The sequence below is a fragment of the Cebidichthys violaceus genome, unplaced genomic scaffold (assembly GCF_023349555.1).
Source record: "Cebidichthys violaceus isolate CVI_PGR_0920_01 unplaced genomic scaffold, fCebVio1.0.p SCAF_1, whole genome shotgun sequence".
Classification (NCBI taxonomy): Eukaryota; Metazoa; Chordata; class Actinopteri; order Perciformes; family Stichaeidae; genus Cebidichthys; species Cebidichthys violaceus.
In genome coordinates this window covers 11,299,731-11,316,710 of record NW_027176262.1, presented here as the reverse complement: position 1 = coordinate 11,316,710, position 16,980 = coordinate 11,299,731, and the positions used below count along the sequence as shown (strand labels likewise).

The following is a 16,980-nucleotide window of genomic DNA, read 5'->3' as shown; positions in this document are numbered from 1 at the left end:
GTAGTTATGTATTAATGCAGGGGCGTTGCAATGAATTCTGCACCCCAGGGAGGAGTATTGCTCTGCTGCCCCACTTACCAACACCACCCTTATTACACCCTTTTACAAGAGAAATTGCCATTTAAACATTTTTTGCGAAAAGCATGAAGCTGAAAAAGGGCTTTGGGACAGGGCCCCAGCTTCACTTATCCACATCTTTCACAAAGTTGCAAATCCATGCATTTTTTTTTTTTACCTCTAGACTAGATTATTGCAACTCTTTATCAGTCTGCTCAATAAGTAATTTAAGACTCTCCAGCTGCAGCACATATACTTACAAAAATTAGTAAAAGATAACATATTACTTCCGTAATAGCTTCTCTGCACTGGTTCCCTGTAATAATACAGAGTGGAATCTATATATATATATACAATATATATGGCCCTGCTTGACACCCACCGCAACTATCATTATTATCAGTCATATTTGTATTATGACTATTGCTACTATTTCTGATAATACCATTCTAATATATTCACTGCTGCTATTATTGTTATTGTTCCTGTTTCTATTATTATAGCTGTTGTGCTACTATTGTTGCTGCACATCTGTCTTTCTCTCCCTCTTGAAAAAAAGTTATTTGAAATTAGTAATTAATTTACAGTAGTTGAAAATTGACTATAAAGACAATTTTGGTCAACTACCACCAAGTGCATGCCAACAAAAATGTAATTATATGTAATATACAATATTAAAAGTCATGATCATTTTCACGACAACTGAATTAATCAGTTACTATGAACATGTAAAGACATATATGTATATATTTAGTAAAGACGAAGACCACAGAGTCCAATAATATGTGGTTCCTATAACCTGAGAGTGTTTCTTGATACTCATCAATAGAAACTTTATGATGTTAACTAGATGTGCAAGTTACAACCAGGAGATGTGGCCCAAAACAAACTTGCCATATGAGAATTGTAAGTACAGACAGTACATGGGGGAGTCTTGCTCTAAAGAATTTCACACATAGTTGCTGAGATTGCCTGACATATAGACATCGCTGCTATACAAGCTGTTTGATAGTGACTTGGCAACATAATATCGCAATAACCTGCAAAACTGAGTCTTAAGTGTGTTCCACAAACCTGACAGTTTATATTATCAAAGGAAGATACAAATATTCTGACATTCATATTGTCCTTGATACAAAATATTTACTTCAACCTTGTTCTAAAAGAACATGTGGCATTCACAAATATCAGTTACTGGTAAATTATCTATATTTAGAGTTAAACTGATATTGTGAAAGTATGTTGCAATGGAGTGAACTCTAAAAGAGAGCAAACATATCAATATCTTATATAACGCACATTAGTTTTTATTTTTTTAATCATACTGTACATCCAAAATAAACATTTTATAATCACAATTAAAACAAAAATATTGCATTATAATTTAAACCCATGAAATCATTCAGGTGGTAGATATTTAACATACAGTATGAGAGCATGCCAACAAATACATAATCTTTCTCTCACATTTTGCCATTTTATACAACCACACTTGATTTTGAATTAAAAACATTTAATTCAAAAGCTACTCAAAAACAGGTTATCTTTTTCTGTCTTTAATATTCTAGCCACAGCTCCCTGTATGCCCTAAAGAAACAAACTCATAATTATGTCTCGTAAGAGCATGAAACGAGTTGGATCCTTATTCGTTGACATCTACGACAAGGCTCTTGGTTTTAGGCACCGATTCTATTGATCATTTGTTTGCCCACATGTTAATATACTATGCTTGCACACAACAACAAAAATCTGCTCAAAATGCTAGATCAGTATACATCAGTTAATCGGCTGAATGTTCATTTAAAAGGATGACAATGATTATTACACAGAATACACTGCAAATCAAAAGTTATTGAACACCATACATTTGGGATTTTTTTTTTCTTTATGAAAACTAGGCATTTTCAGATATATTATGAAGCATGGTTCTCTGACAGCGTTGCTTAATTTCTTAATTTTCACCTCCGTCCTGGTGGACAGTTTAGGAGACATTCCGTAACATCTCAGGAATAGCCGCCATGTTTTAGCAGGTTGAATTTGATATCCAAAGCAGTGTTTTGATAGTGTCTTCCTGCCTTTTTGTGCTAGGAGCAGTCATTTTGTGCATATGATCAGTGTCTAAAAAGGGCACTTAACAGAATTTAAACATGAGGATCAGTTTACTTTTCATGAGGAGTACTACTCAGCCGGTAAACACAATGTCTTCTGTAGCTCTGAAGGGAGCTTTCTAAAAATCGGTGAACTATTTAATGTATAATTTAGACAAATTGCGAGCAAAACATTTTTTCCAAGGACTAAACACTTTACTACACAATTTAGTTTTTTTGCTTTTCGAGATGCACACCAGTGTCAATTAGTAATCATTTGTAGTGTATAGCATAGCATAGCAAACAATAGTCTCTATCAATGCCACACTTAACTATCAAGCAATTTCAGTATTCAAAAAGACTTAATTTTATTACTTCGCATGTACTTCATCCTAAAATGGGTTTAGTAGTTACTGAAACAGTTTAAATCCTTATTTCCAACAACCAATTAGTTGGCAAGCTCTCAGATCCCATCAATTACTTTAATTAGTGCTTGATTAAAGCAGGTGCACTTGAAGATGTGAAGACATGTATCTATATATGTTAAAATACAGAGAAATAGTGTTCACAGTATGGTTTTGTGCTTCAGGTGAACAAGGGTTTTGAACATCTACGAGTAAATCTAAATTATTTCCACTAAAATAAAAGTCCCACACAGTTAAATTCAGTTTTACCTGTGCCTTGCCTTTAATTGCAAATGTTATTTACAATGCTGCTTGAGATTTAACCACAAGCGCTGAAATGTAGGGTGTTCAAGAACTTTAAAAAGCAGTGCATAATGTATTCTTCATTAAGGTGAAATTGAGGTGAAATCATAAACAGTTCAATCCATGTTATGCTTTAAGAGTTCCCAAAAATACTTACCCTGCAGTATAAAATGTGGTTAGGGTCAGCTGGTCAGTCAGGAGTTCATACAGTACATTCAACAAATCCTGTTGAAAATGATACTTCTGGCCACAGTTCTGACTGTAATAATAACTAATTAATACACAGTATTCAGGGAGAGAAGGAACCAGCGGTTGTATCACCCTACTTATGTTACCATAGGGGCTCATGGGAGTCCAACAGCTACTGCGTGGATTGGTAAGGATTCTGAAGTTGTCACCAGCTGGTGGGCTGCAGTTTGCTGGACTGTTGTAGCGGATACAATCCACTGAGCGTGAAGGCTGCATGAAAAGGCTAATGCGATGTTAGTCTGACCGGAGGAACAGTCAGAAAAAAATCCAGAGGCAAGCAACATCATGGATTAGCCAAGAAGCAGAGGAGCACTCGAGATGTGAGCCGGTAAAGAAAACAGGGATGCAGTCATTGTTTATCACAGCGAGGGATCACGGGCTGGCTAGCCACTGGGTCCCAGCTGCAGACTCTCCTGCTTATGTTTATCCAGCCACTGTAAGATCTGCTGTTTGAGTTCCTGGTTCGGCCTGATCTGGTCCATGGTCAGAGGACTGCGGTTGAAAGGGTCCGTCTGGTCACTGCGAGGAGGACATAATTAATCAATAGTTGCATTATTTGACTCCAGCACACCAAGTATTTGTGTTTACATCTCATCCACAAGCAATACCGATTAATCAGATTACAAAAGATCCCAATAAAGACACAGATATCCCAATTTCTCTGCTCGCAAGAAAAGACTAACAATGACGATCATCTAGAACGAATGTCGATGTCTTGTAGGAAGTAACTAACCTGAGGAGATGCCTTGCTATAGTGGAGCGGTCCACTGTGACATTGGAGGAAGGGAGAAGAACAGGATCGAGCATCAGAGTGGACATGATGGGATCCAAGAACTCATCTGGGGCATCTGCATATGTCTCCTCTTCCTGCTGCTGTCTATCTGCATGGGACTAACACAGATGCACAATGACAACATGAGTGTTTCCACCTGTATTCACCACAGGGATCACTGCACAGATTCATAAAACAAAGATTTGTAAAAAAGTAAATATAAATTCTAATGTTATCAGGCTAACAGTTACCAAGTCAAACGATACCTTTATTTTATCAGCAAGGAGTCCAAAAGCCACAATCATGTCTCCAGGCTTGTTTATCTTCTTCAGTACTCTAACTGTTTGGGAGAAGAGGGTCGGAGAGTACGAGCGGCCATCCTTTGGAACCGTAGCACAGAAATTCTCCTCATCACTGCCAAAGACAGAACAAAATGATTTATTTAATTGGAAAGCACACTAGTTATCATACTCAGCAATGTGAGTATTTCTGCTCCAGAAGATGTGGCACCAATACAATCCAGAGTTTAAACAATGCAAATATACACAAGCGACTGCTATTGTTCACAACATACCCCAGGTTCAGGTAGATGGTGCAGATGTCAGAAACAAGCTGCTGGGGCTTGAAGTCAAACTCACTGAAGTCCTTGACTTTGAGAGCACCCATCTTCGGTCCCACCAGGTGTTGAAGGAAGTAATTCAGCATGGAGATGATCCTCTCGGCCAAGAAGGGGTGCACAAAGATCCCCCTGATCTCTGAGAGGAATTAAGAAACACACGTAGAACGGATGAAGACAAACTTTAAATGAGTGAATCAATATGAAGAATCAAATGTTTTCTGCCTGACCTGAGGTGAGGAAGGCCAGTGTGCCGATGGTCTCATTAGACATGATGTTGTGGAAGCGTCCTAACTGTCCAAACATCTGCAGGCTTGACTCCTTCTCTTTTCGGGCATCGGGGGCCAGTCCTTCCCACTCGCCTCGATCCCGCTCCAACTGCAGAACCTTGATTTTACTCAGGTACTACAAGATAAGAAGATGGACTTAAAAAACAAAGCTTATTTGCCAAAATTGGTGTAAAGTTTTGCATGTATGGGTGATCTTACCTGAATAGCCTCATCCAGTAGGAAGATGGCATCATTCATCAGTAAGTTGAAGAACCTGAGGAACAGAGGGGGGTTCATGGCCTCCAGGTTCTCAGATGCATAGTGCGCCAAATGCTGAAACAAGAGGTGTCAAACTACATGAGGAGCACACTGGGATCCATCTGCTAAATAAACTACAGTTTCCCAATATACATTCACCTGGTAATAAAACCACGCATGCCTGTTTTTGCCCTCATTCATTCTGCTGCTTTTACATTTACTGCTTTTGTGGGTCACAGAGGGCCAAAGCCAATCTCATTGAGTGCATTGAGTGAAATACAATGAAACATTCTAGACAGTTCAGCAGTCCATCGCAGGTCTTTTCCTCAACCTTTCTTCACTACTACTCCTCTCACAATAGACCACAAGAGTGAGGAAAAACAGGTAATAAGTGTATCTGCTGCTTACTAAAAATCGGTTTCTGCTGTTGATAAAATTGCCCGATCATAAACTCTGCAATACACCTCATAGGATACACCTCAAGATTTTTATCAGTTACTTTTTAGGTGTTACTATTCTTAAAAAAAAATGTAAGGAGTTTCTTTCAGCTATTGGGGCAGCAGGCAACATGATGGAGACAGCATTAAGATTATTGAGGATTGTCATAAAAAATAATCATACCACTATCTTAAATTTTGAAAAGAGACACCAGTTTCTTATTACCTTTATACTCTCTCTGTAGTTATCTTTGCCCCACATGTACTTGAGGATGGGATACATGGGTCGTCTGTAGTTGAATTTCTGTTCAAACTGATGAGGATCACCTGAAAAACAGAGAGGAAAACTAAATAAATAACTTAAAAATATTATTGGTTTTCACTTTATCCAGCTTATCTCCTTATTGTGATAATTATCTTGAACACACACACACAGGTGTTCACACACAATCCAACCACTTCACCTGACTAGAAAAAGACTCAAAATGATCCCAAGAGCCAGTTTTTCTTTTTATTTCTCATTGTGAATGTTGTGTGACGTTCAACCTTTAATCAGGTTCTTTTTAAACTTTCCAAGTGTGCATAAACAGCACCTGTTAAGCAATCTGAATGTGGTTTTATCCAATACAGAACAGTTCAACGCTGCTACCATCTACAACTAGCAGGAGCAAACCAAAACTTGAGAGGAATACAATACCTGTGAATTCAATGTCTACAAACACAGAGATGAGGGACTCAGCCAGCTGAGCTGCATGTCTATAGGAGCAGAAGACTCTCTCTCGCTGGAACACGATTGGCTGAACAGCACCAGGAGCCACCGGCTCCATGTGGGGCATCACCGCCTCTAAGACCTCTGCAAGCTTTGCTCTTAAATGAGGGTTCTTCATCCTGTTATGCATACAGGACAAAAAGGACTGAAGCAAAAAGTCCAAGATGGTTCGCACCATTCAAGTCCCATTGGGCATCACTAATCTTCCTTTCAACCGACCACGATCACTGACATGATAGATTCAGACATGTACCTCTCTATGTTACCCATGAAGATGGTGATGAAGTTAAGAATCTGCTCCAGACTTTCTGCGGAACTCTCCAAAACGTCATCTGCAAATCGACGCAGGAAGATGAAAAAATCTCCCAAGTTCTCTGCAAAAAACTCTGACAAGAAAAAAAGGCACACTTAAGTAATTAACTATCAAATGAAGGAGAATTCAGCATGATGAATAATTGTATGACGAGTGACTACCCACTACATGCACAGCTGCAGTAATTTCAAAACATTTTGTAGTATCGGCTGTTTATAACCCATCAGGTCCAAAAGTATTTTTTATTAAAAAATGTTATTACACGACCTGAAATCATTAATCGTTAATTTTGACAATAAAATGGTGTGAAATGTTAATAAATTACATGCTTGCAAGATGTCATAACATCAGTGGATGAATGCTGTAACATTTGTGTTTCTTTTATTTATTTATAATTAATTTTTTTGGATAGTGATAGTCAGGAAAGGGGCAGAGAGGGGACGACATGCAGCAAAGGGCCGCAGGTCCTAAAAATCACTCTCTCTATGTACATGGGGCACCCACTCTACCATGTGAGCTACCAGGGTATGCACAATGATGTTGTAGACTGATATGTGGCGGGGAGCAGCTTTTGTTAACACAACACACTGTTTCACATGCTCTAATTTAGAGGTAAAAAAGACATAAAATGAATAAACCTGACCCCATTGAAGCCTGAGAAAATTAGAAGAACAGTTCAGACTCCCCTGTTCAGTCTGACAATCAAAGCTTAAGTTGGGCTTTTAGATCGCACCTACCTGGTACATAGCAGAGCATAGTCTTCTGTAGGGAGGAGAGGGGGAAACTGAGTGCTACATGTTCAGGCCCCTGGTTCCCCACACCAAGCTGAACCAGCAGAGCAGCCGTGGAAGCTTGGAGGTTAAGGCAGCATTGCAGCATTGCGGGCTGCGTGGTGGCAGCTTTGGTTGACAGGTAAACAATCATCAGACGCTCAAACTGCTCCAGGAGCTGCTCTGACATTGGGTTGCCTGTTCGCTGGGAGTCCTGCCATGTCACCTGGAGCCGGTGGAGAGACTGGTTCATCTTCACCATCTGCTCATGGAGTCTGCACATGCACATTAAGTACGTGCACAGGTGCGTGGACACAAACAGAGCAAGACACAACCCGGTTATTGCTGACAGATGCGATGGTGAGGAACATACAGTATCTCCGAGACAGAAACTCTTTAACATCGTTATGGATGTTGCGCTGCGCTGCTTGTTCAAAGGTACCTGTGAAAGCCAAGGTGCAGGGTGAGTTGTGTGAGAATGAGGTTTTCAGTCAGCAGGCTGTAGGACTGCGCTGACTCCACCGGCTGCTGAGGGGGCACCGGGATCAGACAGGTTTCCTTGTCGAGACCTGGTATAAGACATTGGGAATCATTTAGTCATGAACGGTAATGCTATAAAACACAAAAGAACACTTGTAAAAGCAAAACCAACACCAGAGCTGCTGCATTAATACTGTAAATAAAAATGTATTGAAAATGGCAAAAGGAAAAAGGTTATATAACCTGTTACGTGCACGTTGCGATTGCGCCTCTCTTCTTCGCTCAGCTCTTTGAGGGCGCAGTACGTCGGGTTGAAGGTGAGCAGTTTGGGTGACCGTGGTCTGCAGAAGGGCTGGCACAGCTTCAGCAGCGCTGCACCCAAGTTTAAGAAGAAGGCGTCTGAAGCGTACATCTGGAAGAAGATCTCTGGCATCTGATTGGCCCATATCTTGGCACGGCCAGCATTCGCCTGCAGACAGCTGCCCAGCCACAAGAGCAGTAAATGGCGCGTCTCACCAGATCGCTGGAGCAAATTCTTCAAAATCTGGTGCAGCTTCTCGTGGAACTGACCCATGAACTGCAACGCAAAGGGGAGTAAACACCATAAGCCCTGAGACATTTGTAGTTTGACAATCCCTTAATGGTTTCATTTCTAAAGTCAGGAAAGAAAAACTAAAGAGAATCTATTTACCTGGTGGATGTTGGCCTCCTGGACCTTCGTCTCCTGGGCGCTGGAGCGGGAGGGGTTCAGGAAGTAGCCATGTCCCTCCACCACACCTGGGGTTTTCAACAAACAGGAGATACTCAACACTGCTCCCAGTAGGGTCTTCTGGTACTGCAAACCATTAGCTGGGTCTTTGGGTTGAATGTGTTCAACCAACACCTAGAAAAAAAAAAAGAACAACTTTTTGAAGGATATTAAAAGTTGGGGGCACAAAAAAAGTTTAGGTAGCACTGTGAAATATTATGCCATTACGGTATATCTGATTAGGATTATGTGATCACTGTTTATTATTGTATATTAGTTGAGTGGTAGTAGGCAGTAAATACGTTGTTGTGAGTCAGCAAATATACAATAACATTTGCTAACATCCCCGTGTGTCTCCAGACCTTGGAGATGTCTTTATGGTGGCTGAAATAGAGCAGAACATCCAGGTAGGAGTAGAGGAGAGGCTGGCACAGGTCCAAGTCTTTGATGCGTCCCTGGAAGATATCCAACACTGGTACTATCACCTCCTCGAAGGTACGCACCTCCTGGTCAGAAAGCAGGCCGGCAATGACCTCCTCCACAAACTCAACCACCTCCTCTGGCTCTGAAACACAGCAACTTTTGTAAGAAAACCGAGTAGAAACAACTCGAGGAACGCTTTAGCGAAGATGACAAGATGAACAAGATGAATGCGTGAGTCCTGAACCTACGTGCTCCACTGAAACTTTCCAGCAACAGGTCCAGAAGCTGTTCGTAGATATTCTGGCTGATGTAGATCTCTGGAGTGAGCAGGACCGTCCGTGTGTTGGAAACTGTCAGGTTCTTACAGCGAACAGCAAACGACAGCAACTTCTCTGGTACCTTCGTCACCTAATGCGCAGATAATAAAGTCACTGAATTACGGAAGAGCATGGGTTATTTTTATGTTTTAATTAACACGATTAGTCTATTAACAGCTGGTAATCTATGAAAAGTGTTGCATTTAAGTGCTACAGTTACAGTCCTGTAGAAAAAAAAACACCAAACACCTCTTCTTTGGCCCTCTGGTAACAAGCAAAAAGGTACGGGATGGCACACTTCTGTCCAGCATCACGGTCAGCAGACAGGTTCACAGCGCTGCATGACGTCATGTAGATGAGGTGGTTTCCTGGCTCAAGTACCAGCAGACGGTTAAACAGAGCCTGGAAGACACAAATCAGGCCGTGTAAAACATTTTGCGCACCTGCTTCCTCACCCATGTATTTTCTAAGCACATTGACATCTCACCTGTTCTATGTTGTCCATGTCCAGCCAGTCCTGTCCATCCAGATCTGCAGCCATCTCCTCCAGGTAAACACAGCGAAGGGGGATCCCATTACCTCCTCTCAGACTGGGGTCACCTGGGGAGAATAAAACAAGGGTCCTGAAAATAAAATCAGCTCAAATCCTATTACACACAACAACCCTCCTCAATAGTCACACAAACCAAAATAAATCAACAATATTAGAATAAAGGGGCGCAACTGGCCCCTTTCCTACTTCTTACCCTCTACTTCCGTTGCTTTTGCTCCAACCGCACCCATTTTCAAACTCACTCTTAATTCTATCTCAACTACACACCTGTAAAGTTTCGTGACTGCATCTTGACAAAAATCTGTCCACAGACAGACACACAGAAATATAAACACCTGGCTTAGTATTCAAAACCACTTCTTCGATAGTTCCCGTTACAGTCGGTGTCTCAAGGACCACATTGTGCTCTAATGACGCGCATACAGACACATAACTGACAAATATGTGGAATAAGTACGCAACTTAAATAACACAATCACAAACCGCCGTGATTCAGGGCTCGTGATACAAAACAGACCAGACAGATACCAACACTATAGCTGAAGATTACAAGCCGGCAGAGCAGCGGCGATACACTCACTCGCTGTGTAACTAGCAGCCCCTACCGACATAATAAAAGGTGTTTTGAGAAGTGAGTCACTGCAACCGCAAGAGGTCCTTGACAGAGAGACACAGAGATGCACACATTCATTCTCACACTCTCTCACACACACACACACACACACACACACACACACACACACACACACACACACACACACACACACAGTCTCTCTCACGCGCACACACATGACCAATCTATACACCTCCTGGCAGAGATATCTTCTGGAGGAGAACACTACAGTTGAGGACCTGTTCGTGTGTTACTACCAGGTATCTATCTGCCATTGACTTTTGATATTTGGGTGATGTAGGTAAAATGTCTTGTATGTGCAGTATGTGATTATGCAGTGATCAAAAGTCTTTGACTAAACCCATATAACACTTGTTTGTCACACCTTTAGGTTGTTGACATGTTTATAAACCAGAAACTAGCTGATTATTTTCCTCCTTTTACTTACTGTTGTCCAAAGTGATGAGAAATATTCGCTGGATCATGTGATTGACGTTGAGCTGTTCACACAGCTCTTGCCTGGACCGGAAGGAGCGGCTGATCTCTGCCACGGAGTCGTCATTGTCATCGACGCTGTCCGACACAGAGTTTTCTGACTCTGACTGGCTCTCTCCTGAGTCCTCCACTGTGGTACAATATACAAGAGGTGAAACCATGTGGATCCATTTAAACAAGACGTTACTATGACCTATACCTATTGCAGTAGCTCTGGTAACTCTACTCACATGGTGGTTCAGCAGATGGTTCTGGTTTCTGGCCTGACGCAAACTGCTTGGCATCAGCCAGTGAGCTGAAGAGGGCAGCAAAGGGGTTGCAGGAGATGTTCTGGTTGTTGTTGCCCTGGTCTGTCATCTCACTGGGGCTCAACACTCACTCCATCCAAGATCCCAGCCTGAAGAAGCGAATCGGACAAGACATCTAAGTGGCAATGGCAGGACCAATTCGTTCTTTCCAAAATCTTTTTAAGAAAAACAACTAGATATTTCCATGAAGTCAAGAGTTTGTTTCATGTCACGGGTATGTGGTTGGTGTGTTTTGAAAGTATGTCCAAAAAAAGTCCTCATATCTCATAAACATTCTTCTGAGAGCAACTGACTGAGAAGCTTATCATCTCCAAGTGAAGCCAGGGCATTAACGTTATGTCTCAGAGCCACTGACTTTCTTCAAGGATTTAAGGCATTCTGCATCCTTAATGTTGCATCACTGCCTCCAGGATTTAATGCCTCTAAATGCACACTTCCTACAGGCCAGCTGTCCCTTAAAAAATCGTAAAAACTCTCTCTTTTCACTGTTGATTCATATTCTTCCTCACTAGCGTTACGATGTTTCCCCCTCTGACTAGAACACTTTTTTGACAGATAAAATGGGATAAATGGGGACTCAATAACACAACTACTCCTGCGTACAGCCACTTACAGAGCAGTGAAGATGTCCTGATCGTTCACTGGACTGTTTGATTAGTCCTCACCTTAACGTTACCATGTGTTGTCACGGTTACTCATACACCTTACAGTTACATGCTCGTGTTACTTTATGGAGCTAGCTCTCCAGCTAGCCACTATTAATGCTATTTCAAACGTGTCGTGTCACTCGTTAAGCATTTTAGTAGCACCGTTTGCTACTTGATGCTAGTTGGCTAGCTAAAGCTAACTAGCTAGCAGGGTTAACATGAGCAAGTAGCGCTGGTCGCCCTGCGTTAGGGCTAGTTAGCTAGTTAGCTAGTTAGCAAGCTAAGCTGTCATGGGGTCACCACGACTCTATTTCAGCATTAATTTTACAAACTGTAACTTGGATTTCGCGTATTATCTACAACAATAAGTCTAAATAATGTATACATTCGATAAAGAGGGCTGTCCTACCTGTTTGGCTGGAAGAAGTGTGTGTTTTGGATTTTTGTTTAAATGCTTCTACGAAACCAGAGGCAGTTCCTCTGTAAATTTAAATTGCAAACGTCATCAAAAGGAGACGGAGTGTCTTCTTTGCTGAGTAAGTTTACACAACATGAAAACATTATTCTAAACGGTTTAATAAACCAACCTCTCTGTGTCACTGTGTTATAGAAAGTGAATATATGCAACTCTAAATAATAGTTAGAAAGTTAGAAACGTTATATCCAACGTTTAAACTATATTGTCAGTAAATAACTGTGGATATAATTCTTTATAGCCATGTAAGATGAATATAAGCTATTAGACAAGACACTACTTCCACTCCGCCACTCTATGTTAATACAGACAAACAAAATAGTCTACCAGTACTAAATCATATCATCAGTCTGGTGCACACTGATTTTTTTTAATTTGTTTTACATTTGATTTTTTTTTTTTGGTAGGTGCTTAAACTTTCCATTTGTCCTTGCAAAAATAAATGTCTTATTATCATAATAATGATTCATAAACTTAAATATGTATTCAATCAAAATAGTGACATAATAACATACATGGCATTTTAATGATAATATCCCTAACTGATAATAAAAGGAAACATTATATAACATTTAAAAAATGAAGTAAAGTAAATAAATACATATATTTAAAAAAAAAAAAAAATATATATATATATATATATATATATATATATATATATATATATATATATAATATAAATAAATATAAAAACATACAGAAAATAATCATTTAAAATGTAGTTTTAGTAAATACAATACACATTTAATAAAAATGGACGAGGAAAAAAAATGCACGCACAAAAGTCTGATACACATACATATTAATATGTACATAAGGAGTAAATGTAGATGTACACGGTTAACATAGATTTGCTGACTGCTGCTATTATATTACAACATGTCAGTCTACCTTGCAACTTTTGTCTCCATATGCAGTTGTATAGTTTTCTATTTTGTATTTTATTGCTATTTTAGCTTTTTTTTGTACCTATTATTATTTCTTTCTTTTACTTTCTCTATTTATTTGTACTACTGCTGTTGTTGTGTGCTGGATTAACCACATTTCCCACTGTGTAAATCAATAATCTTATTTTATCTTATCTTATTATGTACACCATCATGAGAAAAATATCTGAGATTAATTTCTGGGCCTTTTTAGAAAATCAACAAAATTGAGTAGAAACAATTTCAACAAAATATTATTAATAATATAAAGATTTGCAAGCCCTTGTATTCCGATCTCAATAAGTGTAATTTGTTGAGAAGAACATTTTTCTCTTGTTTCTCTTTAATGTGAGACTGCGCTGGATGTGTGAGGTCAGTTGACCGCTTCATCATGTGTGCTGACCGTCAGCAGAGGGCAGCAACAGACTGCATCTCCCACTCCTGTGTGTATGAAGCTGTTTGATAGTATGTATTTGGACAAAGGCTTTAAAAATAAATAAATAATGCATATAAATACATATACATATATACACATACACAAATGGTTGAATTTAAAGTTGTTATAGTAGTTAAATAGATACGTAAAGGCCCTCTGACTAATCTTCAGCCTTAGTTACATGTTTTACTTAAATTGTCTTTTAATTAATTAATAATCATTTGACATACACCCCTTTTAATCATTTTGTCTGATTCTTTTAATGAAAACGTTTGATGGTGCCAGTGTTTCCTCGTTATTTGCTTTGGAATATAGGTTACAATATCCGAATGCACTACATACATACTGTAGTTAATGGATTGGTTCCCTGCCTGACCTTTTAATTCCCTATACACTTAACTCATTCAGGTGAACAATGATTAAACCTTTTCTTTTAACAAGAACTGGATTGACCGCCAAATTTGTCCCTGATCCACCCTGCGACTTCATGTCTGTCCTTGCTCCTCGTCAATTTTATTCCAGCCAAGTGGATTTCTTTCATTCTCACTCATTACTGTAACTTGAAATTTCTTCAGTTGTTTTTTTTCATTCTCGCCTTCTTTCTGCTGCTTCTTTCAAACTCATCTTCTTTCCACCCAATGTACCTCACATAACGCTGCCTCTCTAGTAAGTTCTTTCGACACTTGTTTTCAACTTGTATTTGTCACACAACCTCAGTTCATGGTCATCCTGAGGCCAGTGCTGCATTTTGATATTGTAAAGTAACTCTTTGTATTGTAACTCTCTAAATTGAAGACATTTTTCATTTTCTATTATATTGTGTTTCCTTATGAGACAATGTAGGACAAGGCTAGAAAGACTGATAAACTACTTCCCCAGAACTAGGTCACATTGAGTAAATAAGTATTGAACTGAACTGAAGCTTTCAAACTTACGATCTTTAAATGTTTCTTGTTACTGGTCGAGCACTTATTTTGTCCAGATGCGTTGGCAGTTGCCTGATTCTCCCTCACTTCAGATTAACATTCTAAACACTAACACTCAAAACCTATAGGGATAATTTGATGTTTTATGAAATGATTCCAGATGTGGTCATTCAGACAGTTTAGGGAACGACCCAGTTTGTACTGAGCAGCTTTAATTTTGAACATTGAGTCACAGAACATACATGTGTCAGCTATACACAGATTCATACCACACCAAGTCATCCTTCAGAGAACAAAAACAAATTTGTAAAAAATAACAGCCATCTCAGTGTACACAAAGACAGTGTTTCTTGTACAATGAACATTTTCACATATTTAGCTTTTGAGCAAAGCCAACAGTAAAACATAACTTCAAACATCATCAAACTTGGTATGCTAAGTCACAATGCACCATTTGATCGTTTATTTCCTGACGGTACTTCTCTCTCACTCTTTGATCTGTGACATTAAATGATCTGAACAAATACTCTCCATTGATCTACACCTACCATATATAGTCTCAGACATGAAGACATTCACAGTATTACGAAATAAGGCACAATATTTACAGTCTCAAGCAAACCCTCGAATGTAATTCTGTGAAAAATTAGTGTTGTCACAATTTAGATTTTAGGAAGGCTCAGCCTCCCAATGAAATGTGTACGATTAAGGGACAATTTGACAAGTCTTTGTCCGCAGTGGCTCTGTTGTTCATCGCTGAATTACAAGTGTCTTTATGACTTCTTTTCACCACACATGGTGTACTGGAAGCTGCACTTGTGACTTCCCTCTCACGCATCCTCCTGGTACGTCCTCTCCTCAGCACTCAGGATGTGGGTGTAGCACTCACTGTCCATTGTTTGCCCCTTTCCCCCGTCTTAACCAGTCCCTCCAGGGGGATTGAGTTTTGCCCTGATTAGCGTCTGAACTCCAGGTGGAGGAGGAGGAGGAGGAGGGCTGGCGTGACCAGGTGGAGGCCGTCCTGCTGGGCCTGCGGAAAAAGGACATGCCGTTGGAGGTGGACTTCTTCTGAGGATGCTCCATCTGCTGCTGGGACCTGAGCTGCTGGTTGATGATGATCTGGATGTCGTCCTGTAGAAAGGTGGAGAGGAAGAGATAATCAGCAGGACGGCTGAGGAGCAGTGACTCAACAATATCGACACCGCCCTCATATCATTCAAACTCACTATATGCAGTACAGTTATATGACTGTATCAGATTTAAACACTGCTTGGTTGTTAACAATGTGACCTTATTTGTCACTGCTCATTGGTGTTTTATGTTTTTCTCTTGACAAGGATCAATCAATGTATTTTGATTGCACTTAGAGGAAAAGTCAAGCAATATTCTGTATATTTCTTATTGTCAACAAATCCCATGAAAAGACCGGAACCAACGATGAATTGATCCATTAACAAGTATTGTCTCTGTAGCCAAACTCTGATATACCGTAGCTTCCTCTGTCTCATAGAGCTCCATTGTTGTCCAAAAACTATTAAAACACATCAACTCAACACACCGTTGTTTCACTACAAAGAACCTGGGTACTGAAGTTTATGCTGCTGCAGTAAATACTAAAAGTGTATTAATTTGCAGACAAAAAAAATAATCCTGTTTGAGTACAATTTTCTGAAAACTACAGTGCCCAGCTGTTTGAGGAAACAACGGAGTGTGGTTTAAAATTGAAACTATAGATTTGTGACCTGCTTTTAGATTTAATTCTTCAGTAGGACCCAATGGGAACAAAGCTGAGAGCCAGAGAGATGGCATATTGAGAGATTAACACATGTCTGGTTTGTTTTTTCACAGGATTTATTAACAATGAGAGAATTTGAAAGGAGTATGTTGACAGATTATTTTTCCTGATTATTGAAGATAATTATATACACTTCTATTTTCAGCCAACATCAAAATATTATCTACATTATCTTCAACAAAACGCTAGAGATCATAACCTCCGGCAGATGGCTCTTCTCTGCATAGTGCATCAGCGGGAGAAGGACTCGGTGACAGAAACACCTGCTGCTCATATTCTTCAAAACTGACAGAGCTGAGAGAGATACAATTGCGTCTGTCCCTGACCTCCCTCCTGTCTTTTCAAATCATCACTAAAACTTTAGTTTGATGCAGATGGTTTGAGGTGCAGTAGACTGAATGCGATGGACAAAACGCTCTACAGAGAGAAAAGGGATCTCACCTGCCAGGCCTCGAGCTCCTGTGACAGCTCCAGTTTACGTTGGATGGCTTCTAATAACTGGTTGTTGAGAGACATCATGTCATTTTTACTTCT

The 16,980-nt window shown here is 39.8% G+C and overlaps 2 protein-coding genes across 2 annotated transcripts in view; both read right to left on the bottom strand.

The window, feature by feature from the left end:
* Positions 1–1,343: 1,343 nt before the first annotated feature.
* ube4a (ubiquitination factor E4A (UFD2 homolog, yeast)) lies at positions 1,344–12,381 on the bottom strand. Its single transcript, XM_068710580.1, has 20 exons — positions 12,298–12,381; positions 11,164–11,330; positions 10,887–11,063; positions 9,760–9,872; positions 9,522–9,674; positions 9,204–9,363; positions 8,895–9,097; positions 8,476–8,667; positions 8,028–8,361; positions 7,747–7,873; positions 7,272–7,579; positions 6,475–6,607; positions 6,150–6,340; positions 5,679–5,779; positions 4,977–5,090; positions 4,719–4,893; positions 4,447–4,627; positions 4,139–4,286; positions 3,834–3,991; positions 1,344–3,619 (listed from the first exon to the last, which is right to left on the bottom strand). Exons 2-20 carry the CDS (start codon positions 11,288–11,290, stop codon positions 3,484–3,486), a joined length of 3,231 nt encoding a protein of 1,076 aa, XP_068566681.1. The 5' UTR covers positions 11,291–11,330; positions 12,298–12,381; the 3' UTR covers positions 1,344–3,483.
* A 2,443-nt stretch (positions 12,382–14,824) lies between these two features.
* si:ch211-235m3.5 (BICD family-like cargo adapter 1) overlaps positions 14,825–16,980 on the bottom strand; it is a 17,215-nt gene continuing 15,059 nt past the window's right edge. The window contains exons 9-10 of the mRNA XM_068710570.1: positions 16,888–16,980; positions 14,825–15,782 (exon numbers count right to left, since the gene is read on the bottom strand). The exon at positions 16,888–16,980 is cut by the window's right edge and continues 28 nt beyond it. Of these exons, the coding sequence (XP_068566671.1) occupies positions 15,537–15,782; positions 16,888–16,980 (339 nt within the window). The 3' untranslated portion in view covers positions 14,825–15,536. The remainder of the gene's footprint in view (positions 15,783–16,887) is intronic.

Bases quoted from the DNA above. Each gene is read 5' to 3' on its own strand.
- ube4a (XM_068710580.1), bottom strand. From the start codon at position 11,290: ATGACAGACCAGGGCAACAACAACCAGAACATCTCCTGCAACCCCTTT. The intron at 6,341-6,474 runs GTACATGTCTGA...TATGCATAACAG, and splicing joins TTCATGGGTAACATAGAGAG to GATGAAGAACCCTCATTTAA. The intron at 3,992-4,138 runs GTATCGTTTGAC...CATCTGTGTTAG, and splicing joins TCCTTGCTGATAAAATAAAG to TCCCATGCAGATAGACAGCA.